The 15,106-nt window shown below is 46.2% G+C and overlaps 2 protein-coding genes across 2 annotated transcripts; one reads left to right on the top strand and one right to left on the bottom strand.

The window, feature by feature from the left end:
- Positions 1-11,790: 11,790 nt before the first annotated feature.
- On the top strand, positions 11,791-12,480 carry PHALS_04907 (RxLR-like protein; the record flags this gene model as incomplete). The annotated part of the gene is made up of 1 exon (XM_024722616.1): positions 11,791-12,480. The coding sequence occupies one exon, from the start codon at positions 11,791-11,793 to the stop codon at positions 12,478-12,480; it is 690 nt and encodes a 229-aa protein (XP_024573674.1).
- A 1,075-nt stretch (positions 12,481-13,555) lies between these two features.
- Positions 13,556-14,212, bottom strand: PHALS_04906 (uncharacterized protein; the record flags this gene model as incomplete). Its single annotated transcript, XM_024722614.1, has 1 exon — positions 13,556-14,212. The coding sequence occupies one exon, from the start codon at positions 14,210-14,212 to the stop codon at positions 13,556-13,558; it is 657 nt and encodes a 218-aa protein (XP_024573673.1).
- Between the last annotated feature and the right edge of the window lie 894 nt (positions 14,213-15,106).

Genomic DNA, 15,106 nt, shown 5'->3' with positions numbered 1-15,106 from the left:
ACAAAGCATTATATGAGCTCAAAAAATCCTGACAAAGCTCTCAATACCGCAACACAACTTGTGTCTGACTCACATGCCGTGAAAAATCGTTTGTGGCACCATTGCTAATTTACAATACGGTCGACGCGGAAGCGCTTCACGAAGACTTTAAAACCAGGCTTGACTCTACCGAAAGTATACTAAGCGAGGAAACATCATCATCTTCCTTTGCAACAAGTGTGGCGAGAATGTAGCCGCGCCTGTAACGATCACAAATAGCATAAAGAGGTGTACTCTTATCTTGACCAAAGCGTACCTCACGGTAGGTGCTTTTCGTCGCAAGCTGATAAATCTCCTCGGCAAAGTTTAGTTCGCGAGACTCAAACTCAGTAGCACTATCATTGCCTATTGGCATCAATTTGAAGCAATCCGCGGCCGAAGGTGACTGGAAATTCATAGAAGGGATGGAAAGCCATTTCGATTCTAGAAGGAATAGAAAAGGGGCACGAATGAGACGCTTTAAGTGGCTTCTTGTTACGGTGTAGCCACATCACTGTGTGATAACGCTGTGTAGTTCACACCGATGTACGGTCGCAAATCTTGTGCGACCCGCCCTTTCTCACAAGAGCATGTGTAACCCAGTTACACTCTCCCCATTGATATTGTGGATATCCTCCATTCATATTTGACGGCCGCCTCATGCGAGGCTCGCGTGTCTGAGACACCTTCACATTCATAGGAACAGCGTTAACCTTCTCCGCTCAATGAAGAAGGTGTCTATGACACACAAAACACCCAGCCTTGCTGGTAGCGAGGGCGCCCGCGGGCATAGATCTTCTTTTTCTTGTGAACAGGGTGCATATCCGGACAGTACGTCCGCGGCTTCACGGAAGCACATCCCAACCCCTCGGCAACTGGGCGCAACACGACGCGCCCGCCCCGAGCGACGAATTTCCTCGTCGAAGAGTTGAAGGAATCCGACTACGACTCGGACACTCTTTCCCCAGCATGGGATAACGAAGAAGATGTGGTGCGCCAACGGCGTGACACGAGCCCAGTTCAAACCCTACGAAATCCGATCACTCGATCGTTAGGCGTCTACGTAGTTGGGCCTCCGGCCACTACAGATCACGGAAAGCTTTGCGAGCTCGCATTTGTACCCCAAGAGATCCCAATGGAACGGTACCGCGCTCGACTTCGAGCTCAAAAAGGAGGTACTCTTGCTCCCGCAATGTGGACGATCACTGTGGTGCTCATACCCGGAGAAACCGCTGTAGATGATGATAAGCTCTTTGAGCGTTAAGCGCCATCTTAGATTTGAGTTTGCCAAACTCAAGGTGCAACGTCGACTTCCTACGTACTGTCGCCCTGCGACATATGGAACTATTCATAACGCACTTGCGAGCTCTGTGGTTTCTCTAACGGGTAAATCTATGTCACAGCAGTTCAGGGCCATAACATGAGCTCAGCCTATGGCCCTCCGACTTCCCGGGCTACGGCCAAGAAGCGTGGTGCGCAAGACGATGCGAAGAATCATGATTCTTCTGACCATAAGCGTCTACGACGTCTGGGCAAACTCCCACGAGTTCTCGGGGTCTGTATACCCCGCCATTGGGTTAGAACCCCGTCGACGACGTCGACCCACACGGCGTTCCACGTGGTAGTGGACGCCACCATTCTCATCGAGAGGAGTTGGCGGTGGATGATGACGATTTATTCGATTGCCGTCCAGTGAATCGCGATGTTCTTTGAACGTTGGAAGACAAAGTCCGTTGTCATCGGCATTCTGCTGTGCATCTCTTCGTGGTCGTCAACCGCTGTGCGGAAGACCTCGAGGACCTAGAGCACTATGTGCACCGACTGCCTTGCGTTGAGGATTGCCGTGCTCTGTCGAAACGGACCCTAACCGTCGTGCTGGCAAATACGCTACTTCGTGCGACGGTGGAGCGCTGAAACGGAAGTTGCTGCACTCAGTACCCAGAACTAATTGCTGGTTCAACTTCTAAGTGGTCGAGCGCCTTTGGGCGCCACCCCGGCGCAAAGGCTTTCGCGTTCACTTGCGCCGGATCCCGGTATGGCTAAAGCAAGTTCACATAAGACACCGGATGGGTGCGTCCTTCTCGGAAGGTTCAGCGTATACGCTAGGCCTCACTTGGCCACGACCTTAAAAAGTACGATAAACCTTGGACGGAATAACTGCATATGTAAGAAGGTTTTTAGCGGTTGATAAAATCAGGTCTTCGACATCAATGTTCTTAACATTTCTTCTTCCTATTTTCTGTGCATATTCCTTCTGCATGTCTTGGCTTTCCGCGATCGCATCACGAACGTGTCGTAAGATACTCTGTCTAGCAGACAGGAAGTCTCCGACTTCCTTAGGCACGGTGAGGGGCTGACGTCAGCTAGCCGTTCGGCTATTTCTCCCTCACCATTCCTTGAGCCATGAGATGGCGGCGTCAGCGGGACCGATGATCAATAAACCCGTTCACGTAGAACGGCGTAAAGCCGGTAGACTAATGCACTGCATTGTTCATAGCATACGTTACGAGTGGCAACATAGCGCTCCAACACTTCAAAGACGCGCTTATGAAGAACGTCTTTGACGACGCGATTCATGCGCTCAGTCTGACCATCGTTCTGCGGCTGTTGACATAGTCAACTTGGTGCCCAGCCCACTGAAAAGTGTAGACCAAAATTTCTCAGTTAAGCGCGGGTCTTTATCAGAGACAAAACTCCAAGTGCCCATGCTGTCAAAAGATGCGATCGACAAAAAGCGTCGATGGTATCCGGTTCTGCAACAAGATGAGCCATCTTGCTCAAACGGTCCACGAAGACCACCACATCCATATTGCCTGCCGAGTCATTCAGCAGGCCAAACAGAACGTACATACTCATGGAGCGCCAACACCCAGAGTTTACCGGTAAACTGGCCAGCGGCGCCGCCGAATTCGATAAGGGTTTCGCCCTCTGACACGTCTCATACGTGCACACATATGTGCTCGTCCACTCGTATAGATTGGGGCACCAATAGTGGTAACTCACCGAGCTGTACGTCTTCCCACGACCAAAATGACCACAAAGTGGGGTGTCATGGTCCTCATAGAGGATACTCTATTTCAAATCCTCGTCGCGGGGAACCACAACTCGTGGTGTATCCGTTGAATCGGTGCCATAATACAGCAGCCCGTTTCTCAACGAATATTGGTTTAATTGTGCGCGCAAACGCACCGACAATTTCTTTTCCGAGTTTTCAAAATTCTTGCTTCCGAGAGCCTGTAGCAGCGCTACATACATACTGTTACCCACGTATGCGGCGCGGATCAAATCCGTCACTGACGACGTCACCGCCGTGACATGATCAAATTCATTGTCCGGTTTGCGTGAAAGCCAAAATATTCGACATTCCTGGCTTATACTTCACCTCGACGTTATATCCTGCAAAGAATGATAGCCACCTGGCCATCCTCTGCGAGAGGTGAGGCGGCTGAATCGCAGTGTGAAGTGAAGCGTGATCTGTGTAGATCACAAACGACTTTGATCCCAGCAGGTGCACCCTGAAGTTAAATAGTGCAAACTTCATCGCAAGTAATTTCTTGTCGTGACTGGGTAGTTCATCTCCGCAGCCTTAAGCTGGCGGGATTCGAACGTGATCACCCGATCTCGCCCCTCGGCGTCTGCTTGTCGCAGTGCACAGACGATGACAAAGACCGTGGTGTCACATCAACGATCGGGCTGTCGCAACGCTAGTATTGGTACATGAAAGAGACTGTTTTTGACCTCTTCAAAAGCCTCCCAATGCTCGGTGTCCTAACACTATGCGTATCCTTTTAAGAAGATTAGACAATGGCCGTGCCATTTCCGCGTAGTTTGCGCTATACTTGTGCAAGTAGTTGGCGAGGCCAAGCCACTTGCGCATGTCCTTCTGGTTCTTTGGAGTTGGCCAGTCCACAATGGCTTGGACCTTAGCGGGATCCGCTTGAAGGCCACGCTTCCCAATTAACAACATGAAAAGGGAATTTTCTCGGCGCCAAAAATACACTTATCGGCATTAGCATGTAGCTTATTTGTGCGTATACACTCGAGTGCCGCTCTTAAATAGACGATGTGGGTTTCCTCATCTGTTCTACCGTGCCCCGCACGATTATAGGCGAAGATCTTCGACGAAGTATTTCTGTGCATACGCCCGATAGGGCCCGAACAACTGCGTCACAAGACGATCAAATATTGCTGGCGCATTTGACAGACCTTGGAGCATCACTAGCCATCTCAGAGCATCCCGCTCATAGTATTTACCGCTGTCAGCGGGGTATCACTCGCTCTCATGAGCAATCGGTAATAACCATCGGCCAAGTCGAGTGCACTGTGCTTTGTACAGCCAACCATATTGTTCTGAAGAACATTCTTTCTAAGAATTGGCGTTCATGCCGGAATGGTGGCAGCATTTAGCTTTTTATAAGCGTGAACGATACGCCACTTGCCGTTCGGCTTCCGGACACAAAACGTGGGTATCGAATGGGGAGACTTGCTATCAAGCACCATCCCTGCGTCGTGCTTCGCACGAAAAAAAGCTACAATGATGTCACACTGCTCTTTGGGCAGAGGCCATTGGTGTGGTCCGCAGTATTTGGTCCCCGGACCCAAATTAATCTCATGATGCACACCACGGTCCGGAGGTAGGACCGACGGCGGGGCTCTGGAAATGACGTCGTGGAAATCCTTTACCAAAGAATTATACGGATCCGAGAAATTTTTCTAGATTGATGAACCAGTTCGTGCGTTCAGCGCCCTCTTGTTGTCTTCCAGGATAGCTTCGTGCAAAAGCGACGACGAGTTAATCTCCTGGTTCGGTTGTATAATCACCACCTCGACTAATTTGCCTGCTTTCAAGGCACCGCCAATTTTTTCGAAGAACAATTTGCCCAGCTCAAAAAGAGCATCCACCGCGGGAATAGCCTCAAGGGTGATGTTCCATCTTCCTCGTCCGTCATACCGCCGACAAGATTATATAGCTGTGCGCTATCTTCTACGGTAGACGCACCCTGGGTCAGTGTCGTCTTGCAGATATCATACGGCTTCGCCGTCTCCTCTCTATAAAGGTTTTAAGTCTCGTCGAGACCGGTGGGAACACGCACTCGGCGTCGTTCAGTGTTCCCACTCCCTGCTTCATCATAGCCTTGATGTTATGAACAATATCCGGCGAAGAACTGTCATTCCGCAGCCTTCGTCCAGTGGATAAAGTGCTGTTCCACGTGCAGCAGAAGGGCCAGGATGCTCCGGACCTTGGCCGACCATGTCACTCTTGACATGCAGCTTCTGCTTCGTAACATCAGCAGTACTCAGTAGGTTACGTGCCACTCCATGTGCATCACTGGGGCCTCGCCTTCGATGCCTCAATCTTTGACCGACCAATGCAGCGAATGCTCCATTACTTGAGCAGCACTCAGTTGTTTCGTGCCACTCCACGTTCAGCCCGCGAGCCATGCTTGGGACTCTTGTTTAATACACCTTCGGTGTTTGACAACTCGGATACTCAAATCCCCCTGGTCCAGTCTCCGCGCCAATAGCGCTTAGCAGAGATGGGCTCATGACTCTTAAAGCTCCACTAGGAGACGTGCGCGTAGCGCCCAAAGTCTTCAACCTCCAACAAAACCATGGCTCATGGTGTTTCAACCATACCATACCAAGGATAAGATCATACTTGCATCCAAGTCTAAGCCTAAGCAGCGTTTCCACGCTATCAAAGTCAAGAAACTTGACACCGAGGTCCACAGACACAGTGACACAAGCCCCCTTTGCTAAGCGAACAGTGGCGGTGTCACCGAACTGCGCTTTGAGCGCTTCAGCATATAGCTGACTTCTTTCGATTTTGGAGCATCGAGCATAATTGCCCGACGCTCCGGAAGTGATAAGGATCTTCCATGGTTTTTAAAGCTCTTTACGTCGCTTTTTTTGATCAGCAAGCACGGCTTGCACGCACGGTCCGTGTTAAAGAGCACGTAGCTCTTCTGGGAAGGGTCCTGATTCCCAACCTCTTTGAGGCACGACGGAACTCAGTTTCCCCCCAGTAAAGCGCTTGCACCTTCTGAGTTTTCCCTCGACAAACGAGACTGGCTCAGAAGCAACGAACCTTTACGCTCCTTGCGCAGGGGACAACCAGTACGAAGATGATGGGTGTCCCCACAGACAAAAACACCGTCGAATGTTCAAACGCTGCTCGGCAGCTCGGAGCTCCCCTCCTTTTTTCTCAGCATAGCTGAGATCCATTGGCTTATGTCCACTCGACGACCTCTGAGGTTGTGCATTCTAACCAAGTCCTCCGACTTATAGTCAAATTCGACATTCAATACCACATTCACAGCTTCTTCAAGAGAACACGGATGCACACGAAAGACTTCCATCCTAGCCACTCCAGTGCGGAGGCCCTCTATAAAGACGGTCTCTGCGACCGCCTCGGCGAAAAGATCGGCTGCCATCCCGGCAATGAGAGTCCTCAACTCTTTTACAAAGTCCACCAACCCCCCCTTGCCCTGTCGGGCGGCATGGTAACGCGATATGCCTGATTAGGCGGCGAGAACACTCGGAAAGCTGACGCTATTTGTTCTTTCAGAAGGGGAACACAGCTTTTGGATCATGGCGAATGTAATAGTTATCTCGACCCTTCTCATTCAGAGCAGGAGATCGTCTGCCTATGCTGGGAGGAATCATCCGCAGCCGTCGGTGACGTCATGAACGCAGTCGACGCTGACAGCTCCTGCTGTAGGCAGTATTTCTAAACTTTTAAACGCCTCTAGGCGCGCGTTTATCGCTTTAAGCCCTTGCGCAACAAGGTGCTCCACGCCCTCAGGGCCAAGAAGGGACATTAGCTTATCAAGCCCTTCCTGAATGCCCTGGGGCGAATAGGAGTATTGCTCTTCCCTCACAAAGGATCAGTCCAAACGATTCAGGAGTAGATTGACTACAAGTGCTACCAAGTTCAGCGGGGCTGCTGCAGCTCTTTGCGTAAAGGAAGCCTAGCTAAGGTCACAGACCTTACGTTCTTTACAAGAACCAGTGCGAGCGCAGCGGATCGCAATCCGCTACCTCCAAAAGTATTTGAAACCTCAAACAAGGTAAGTGAAGCCTTCCGATCAAAATTGAAAGTGTGTTTTATTGTTTTAATCGCGGCAGAGCCGCCAATATTTCAAGCCTTAGGTTTTTTCAATTGATATAGCAACACCTAATTAATATAGTAAAACTTAATTACTATACATTCCTGCCACGTAGTGGCTTCTTGTTACGGTGCGGCCACACCACCGTGTGATTACACCAACATGTGTGATCCAGTCACACCGTCTTGTGCGACGCGCCCTTTTATACAAGGGTACGTGTAACCCCGTTGCACTAGCTCTATACTCAACACCCTAGAAAAAGTTCTCTTTTGTTTAATTTTTTTCCTAGGGTTCTGGAGCATGCAAATGGAGATACGATTATTACGATGGCAAAGCACTTGCTATCGCAGGTAGCGCCCCCAAGGGTCAAGTCAGACAGTGTGCGCACAAGACAAGTTTTGAAAGTCAATTAAAGGAAATACTTGACGAGAATCGCGTCTATCGGTGTGGCTGGAGGTATCATATGATTAGCCAATGATACCAACGGATAGACTATACGATCGTTTTTATTTCTAGGTACGACATGGCATTAGGCCGTGTTACAAACAAGTAATAGTAAAACAGAGATGATGCATTCTACATTAGTCAGCGTGGTCGAAGCTTGGTGTGTACGTGAGCTGCAACTTGCAGCTCACCACCTACCCCCCCCTTGCTTAGTAACTTATTTCGGGAAATGACGTGCACTGCGCACGGCAAACCAAATACCATCATTTGTTCCAGAATCAATATGCTTTTAATGGGTGCCTGCAGCGGCCGTTTTTTTCTTGAAGTCGCTTACCTGAGAATCAAATTCAGTATGTACACCACGTATTCTTTCGCGTCTCTCTATAACTTTTCGGCATAAGCGATGAGGTGAAACTATATCGAGGATATTAGCCGGAGATAAGGCGGCGATGGTTTTTCAGCATCTGCAGAGCATTGAAAGGCTGATAGATGAACAGAATAAGCGCCTAGATCAGGCATTCATTTGAATTTAAGGAGGTTGGAATATGAATATAATATTCCAACTTCCTTAATCTCAAATGAATGCCAATATGATACCCGACAACAGTGGCACGATAAAAGAACGAAGAAAGAAATAGATTAGGGCAAAAGATCGATATCAAACTCGCTGGGGAATACGATGTATGATACAATAAAAAACAAGGATAACACGCGCACCCCCCCTAATATCAGTACGAGTGTAATGTATAGCGTCCTGGAGCACAATTTCAGCTAGTTACAGGAAAGTGGTGACCATATGGCTAAAAATAAGCGATCTGGGGTGATGCGGGGAGAATTAGCAACATTAGATAAGTATAAATTGTGAACTGTGACGGTATGAGCGACTTACCCTAGAGCCATCTGACACAGACAGACATGACGCAAAAATTCAGCGCCGAATGGGGCGATTAATTTTCTCTCGCCACACCAGCTTCACGTTTTGCATTCAGACTAGCGTCTTTTTAGAAACAGCTTCATGATGCATTAGTACTTCTAGTTTAGCATTTGTGGCGGGCTCTCGACGTCAAGTCGTGACGTTTCTCAACAACGATGAATGGTACACGATCCTTGAGAGTTTACGTCCAACTCTTTCGTATTCAGTACTTAATAAGTACTCTCAATAGACTCAGCCATGATTGATGATGAGCTCAGTTCCTTCCCCCGTAACTGGTGTACTGTCTTGGTAGTTTCACCAATATCAGTGGAGATATAATCCTGTCTGAATACATACTTCTACCATCTGCTAATATCTGTCAACTTCGACAAAAATGTCCCTCACAAAGCCTTTTTGTTATTCCTTAATACTTGCACAACGGGCACGTCGTTAAATCTCCACATCAAACACTACCAAATTTCATCCGCGACTCTCTTCGTGCTACAAAATTGCAGCTCTTTCCCATTGTTTTTCAGTAACTTGCACGAGGTAGTTTTTTACTCTAGCCTTTTTTGCAAATTGTACGCACGACAGTCACACTCAAATTTACACGCTCTGCACCGATGCCACCAGCATTACCTCGCCTTTCTTAAATACATTTATCGCATCTCCGTCAGCCGCCACCCATTCGGCGCTATGGGCTTCGACTTCTTCTAGCATGCTATGTTCTTTTTGACGACTTGATCTTCTGTTCGCTATCTAGTCACTCTAGTTAGACCTGGCATCGAAGAAAGCCACAGGTGGCTGGCGCATTGTTCACGCTTTCAGCAAATCGAACGATATGACCATATCTGCCCAGGCTCCGCAAAAGTCAGCGAAGAAATTGTAAAGTCTTCTTCTTGGCGTGACCAAAATGAGAGTCTTCCGTGTACACCCGTCTTTTTTAAAATAGCAGTGAATCCCCCCTGACCGAGTTTAACCAATACTTCTATTCGTGCCCGTCTCATCGCATCTGGAACACTTTTGTGCTGTCATGAGATCTTTTCGTCCCGCGTTTTCGCTGTATATTCTAGCCTTACCTCAATCTCTATTAAATTTGCCATGTGCGCCAGCTCCGGTTGCTACAGATAACTCGTCCGTACCAGATAAAGTTCACACAACGTTGCAGCTTTTATCGCTGGATCTGCTAGCAAACAATATTATCCAAACAAGGATTTCCGCGGTTCCACTTGCTTCACTTTTTTTCACTAAATGAAAGGTAGTATTCTGCTCAATCTTCTTGTACCGTTTTTTCTAGTGAAGATCTTCATGCTTTCCGCCTGTGCTATCTTGATAGAAATGCATAAAATCATTTCTGCATTCCGTGCTTCAACGTGGACTGATCTCCTCACTTTCCGTCGACTACTTGAATGTAGTTCCTTTCGATCATGATGTCCCAGGATGCCACATTTGACGTCTTCCGACCACAGAAATAAGCTAGTATGCTCTGCATGCTGTTTCTACCGTGCAAAGTGTTTTCTCTATGATAGGAAACTACTTTCAGTTTTAACTAGTTTGATTTGTTAGAGTTCTCTGCTGTGCGTCCGGTGGTCTTACACCTCGTGCAAGCACCGCATGCATCTGTTCTCGGTACGCTGGTGGTGGCACATAGAGCTCTGGCAACCCTGGGTACGAAGCTTGAGCCATCTCTGCCATCCTGGACGCCTTTTTCAGCCCAAAACATGTCACTGTTGTTATTTTATATCTTTCGACCGGGGGCTCTTTCTCCAGCGATTGCCTCCAAAGTCCCAGGCGCTGACTCAACCAAGCTTGACCCCGGGCTCCCCCACAACCAGTGAACCCTCTAAGTGGTTCATCGGCTTCATGTGATCATTTCGCAGCTAAATATTCCTTTTTGCGTCTATCATTGCCTCCTCTAGACTCTTTCGAATTGCTTTGAGTTTCAGACAAGATAATTGAATGTTCTACTGAATAATAATGCTGCTTATATACAATTCGGTCATTAGCGCAACAATCAGAAACCATCATCTTCCCACTGCTTCTACTCAAGCTCGTGCTTTCCAAGTAGAGCTTGTCTTCCAACAATCGAGAGTTCGTAGCAAAAGAACGCGAGATCATCGACAGCTGCAAGTTTAATTTCTATGGGATGAATATATAGGACAAATTGAAACAAAAGCGATGCAAGTGTATTCATTTTCATACAAGGGTTCCAATTCCAAGCATAGCACGACCCACAGACTTGCAATTAACGAGCGAAAAAACTTCAATTGCAAACGTTTGTTATGGAAAGACCAAGACCGACATTGCCTAGTGGGTGAGCAATTCGAGTCTATTGCTCTATCCGTAAAGATGTGTAAGGAAAGATTTTAGCATCTAGATTCTCAGATATGCAACCAGTGTAGGACTGTCATAGATCCAGTTTGTCCTCCAGTAAACATAGAAATTAGGCCATTAACATCGATAAAAATCGAATGGGACATACTGAATAAACAGAAAATGGGTTGCGCTTATCGTGCGCATGTATCCCGGAGTCATTGATCAGGGCTTTGATCTCAGTGGTGCTCGCACGTCTTACGTCGTACCAAGATCTGGACAAGACCCACCACGAAATATTGTGTCTCGTCTGAGTCGGCTTCATCTAGGTCTGATGAATATTCTACTCGTCGAAACATGACCAATTCACAGTACTGGAATTGATATCATCGAACAACAGAACAATTTGTAATAACTCACTGCTTTTCATGAATTTAATACTAGCTGCAGTCTATTAGACCACTACAAAGGCAAATTTCACGTCTTGTTAAGGATTCCATTTCATATTTAGATCGAAAGCTACATCTCTGTAACGAGACTAAACGAGCGTACAAGGATTTGGCGAGGATAACCTTAATATTGTAGCTGCTATGTGAATAAAACCAGAATCGGGTAAGCACTACTCCTGAGTCAACGCAAAAACTACCTGTCTTTGACAATACCAGCGTATGATGAGCGATCGCCTGCTTTCTTACCTTACCTATGTTCGAAAGCTCGTAAATTATCTTCGTTCACTAGAAATATCTGTTCATATAATTTCTTGATTAATTCTGTGTATTTGTAACACCGTGTGACACCGTGGACGAATGATGAATTATCATTAACAATGCAGTAATTATGGAAAGTGATGTAGCTTATGATCTCTATGGACGGTGACAATCGTACCCCCGACATGAATCCATGTCTGCTTACACAGAAAAATCTTTCCTCATTCATCATACGTGCTTGAGATCTCATTTTCACATTAGCCGACTTCCTCTCAATTCAATCCCAATGAATCTCGTATCGGCTTTCATCTTCTCTATCGTCTTCACTGCTTCGGCTGATAAAGCACCTCGACGATTGCAGACGTATAAGCAGACATCCGAATACATAGGTCTCATGCTGGTACGCGTAAATTTGGAACGCGAGGCTCAACGTCTTCCCCCACTTTGTATAAACACTGAATTACAACAAGCAGCTCAGCGTCACTCGAACGACCAAGCAATGCACAATTTCATGGGTCACAAAGGCTCCAGCGGTTCTACTTTGTCAGAGCGAGTGACTGACATTGGTTATGATTGGGACAGTGTCGCTGAAAATGTCGCCATGGGTCAAGTTAATGTGGATGAAGTCATGGATGGGTGGATGAATTCGGAAGGCCATCGTAATAATATCTTAGGCGATTACACAATGCTAGGCGCTGCCTACGCATTCACTTCGAACGGACAAACTCATCACTTTTGGACACAGAATTTCGGACGTAGCGACACTGAGAAGTGTGACGATGGCAGCGTGTCCAGTAATTTCGGTACTTCGAGCAATTCAAGCATCGAACAGACCGAAACTTTCTTCGCTTCAAACGACAAAGTCATGTCGGCACCCGCTCTACGAAATTCACCCATCAACTCAGCTTCATCCACTATCTTTCCTACTTCATTTGTGCATGTCATGCTGATTGTATTCCTTCATTGGTGTAGATAGTAGCTTCAGTTCGTGCCATTTCTATGTCGTAAATTTACTGATCGCTAGAAAATATATTCTTGGACTTTTTCTTTGATGTAGTAGCCATACTGTGTGCATAGTATGAATCAAGCGTTTATGTGCCTGTGTGGCTCAATCTTCAAGCAGAAATACTAAATAAAACAGCGATATATTGTTGAAAAACGTGCGAAGCCAAGTTCCCAATGGCTCTGCATGACGCGCTACGTTATCTCTTACTCACTCTCGGAATCTCTGACCGCCTCTTCCTCCCATACTTGCTCAGCTATTATTAATACCACAGATAAAACATACAAGATATCGCGCATAATTTAGACCTGTTTATAGATTTGGTTCTATATCGAAAATGCAATGTAACGATCTTCTCAAGACGTTGCCAACCAAACTTAGCTCATGTCGCTAATAGAGCATAACTTTCTTATCGACTAACCGTTAAACGACCACAACTGTACGAACGTCCAGTTTTTATCGACCGCTTCAGGTCCAAATTCGTAACGAAAGATTGCTTCGTTGTGATTGCTGATACGCCGTGAAATACAAACAATATTCCTATACATTTTGAAGATTTGTTCGAGTTATTTGATGTCTACTTTCAAGTGACATCTCCAGCAGCATTTCTGAAAAGCAGATACATCAAAGCCAAATAGACATTCAGGCTTATATCTTACAGTCAACTTCGTGAACATTTACTTAGAATTTCAACGTTTACAATAAATAGTAGAATATTAAATTATACACATAATTTTGTCCAGACATTTATTTGAGACAGCACATTAGTGTTATTCTATTGCTTGTTCCCAAATGACTAAGTAAGTATATTTAGCAAGGAAGATTTAGATCGGTAAGAATACCTGGAATCATCTGAAATATTTGCTGTGGTCTTTTCTGGCCACTGAGTACTACAGCATCTTCCTAGCCATAATATTATGATGAGACTACCGTCGCTAGACACTAAATCCCGGTCGAATCTAAATGTATTTTTATTTAACATTGATAACGCATCTCTCTTAACTTCACAAACAGCAAGACTAGAAATTACTATCAATCGCGCTTATCTCTACAATGTTTTGACCGTGCGTTCCGAAAGTCGCCGCATCGCCAATTTACAGCCTACAAGGCGACTAAGAGTCCACCAGAGCTGAGCATTTTTCATCTGTACCATCACTTTCTCTTTTTGAAGCGCCATTTGCTTTTCGCTCATTAGCTGAACTTGTTGCTCGTGGCAAGCACGCACTTCACCCAATCGCCGGAGCATCGCTTCCTCTTCCTCACGTTCTTCTTCCATATTTGATACAATAGACGCTGTTTCAGCCATCTCTGGGATAATACCAGCCTTGATATCGCGAACAAATTCGTCGATGGCGTAAATGCGGTCGCAACAGTCGGCGATCTCATCCGTATACGCCTCAATCTCCTCTTGGTCTTCTTGAAGTGCTATATTTACATCGTTTAGCTCCACTTCGATGTCTTGCATACGTTGTACCGACGCTATAAGCTCTTGTACTAGTAACTGATTGGTGTTCATTCTGTGTGTGTGCGCGAGGTCTGGCAAGTTATGAAATGAAGAGGGAGCGTGCCTTTCTCTCACGTGCTCTGACTGAAATCGGTCTCTTTCCTTCCGTTCCCGAGAAATTGTCAGCTTGGCAGGCCTGTCAGCCAAGCCCATGATCTGTTGTAGCTGATTCAAGGTTGCCTCATCGTCAAGTGCCTTCATAGCCGCGCACTATGGGGACGCTATGAGCGGACAGTGGTAATGTTGACCCAACCCTACTTGATCCTAGTTGCTTTATTAATATTAAGAAGGACCCGAACTTGTGATTTAGATGGTGTAGGTAGGTACGTACAAGTATCACTAGAACAAAGCGTGCGCGATCGTGAGTGAGTGAAGTCAGAGATTTCTTTGGTCTCTACCTTCCTTTCCATATCAGACCATCTTTTCTACGCTTTAATTTCCGACCACACATAAGGAGTGGTCGCACAAATTCGACAAAATCAAAATGGTCTCAGATTTTCTAAAGGTGGACAAAACGTAGATGCGTGATAGATAACAGATGTGGGAGATGCTTATGGTGTGGACGTCGAGAGCAAAACGTCCGTTACCATTGAAGGATGAGTTTCGAAAGACATATGTACTGTGTTTACATGACGTATTATGATTACTAGACTGAGGTGATGAGAGTTTCGAAACTGTTACTCCCTCTTTCAACGTTTAAGATATGTTTTATGGTACCTTGCTATTGACCAGTAGTACCACGGATCAACTGACTGACAAGTTTGTCTGTGAGTAATAATGACTCATAATAATGCTCAGTCCTCGCTGACGAAACTGATACAGAGCGATAGATGGATATACACTATTTGGAAGTTCAGTCAATGTAAGAAGTTGCTTACTGAGGAATATCGTGCGACGTTCGTCACACATAACAAAACTACAACATTTGAAGGAAAATAATTCGATTGGCTGGATTTCAAGTTTTCTCAGAGAAGTAGAATACGTCATTACCACAGAAAACGAGAAATTATCGGATTTTCAGGTTAAACGAAATTTTGTTGAATATAAATTTGACAATTCAATAAGTTGATGACGCCCAGTCTCTTCACGTACCTT

The sequence above is a fragment of the Plasmopara halstedii genome (genome assembly GCF_900000015.1).
Source record: "Plasmopara halstedii genome assembly, contig: Scaffold_287, whole genome shotgun sequence".
In the NCBI taxonomy this organism is placed as follows: Eukaryota; Oomycota; class Peronosporomycetes; order Peronosporales; family Peronosporaceae; genus Plasmopara; species Plasmopara halstedii.
Note: the sequence above shows the minus strand (reverse complement) of the source record. Positions and strands in the feature narration are given on the sequence as shown.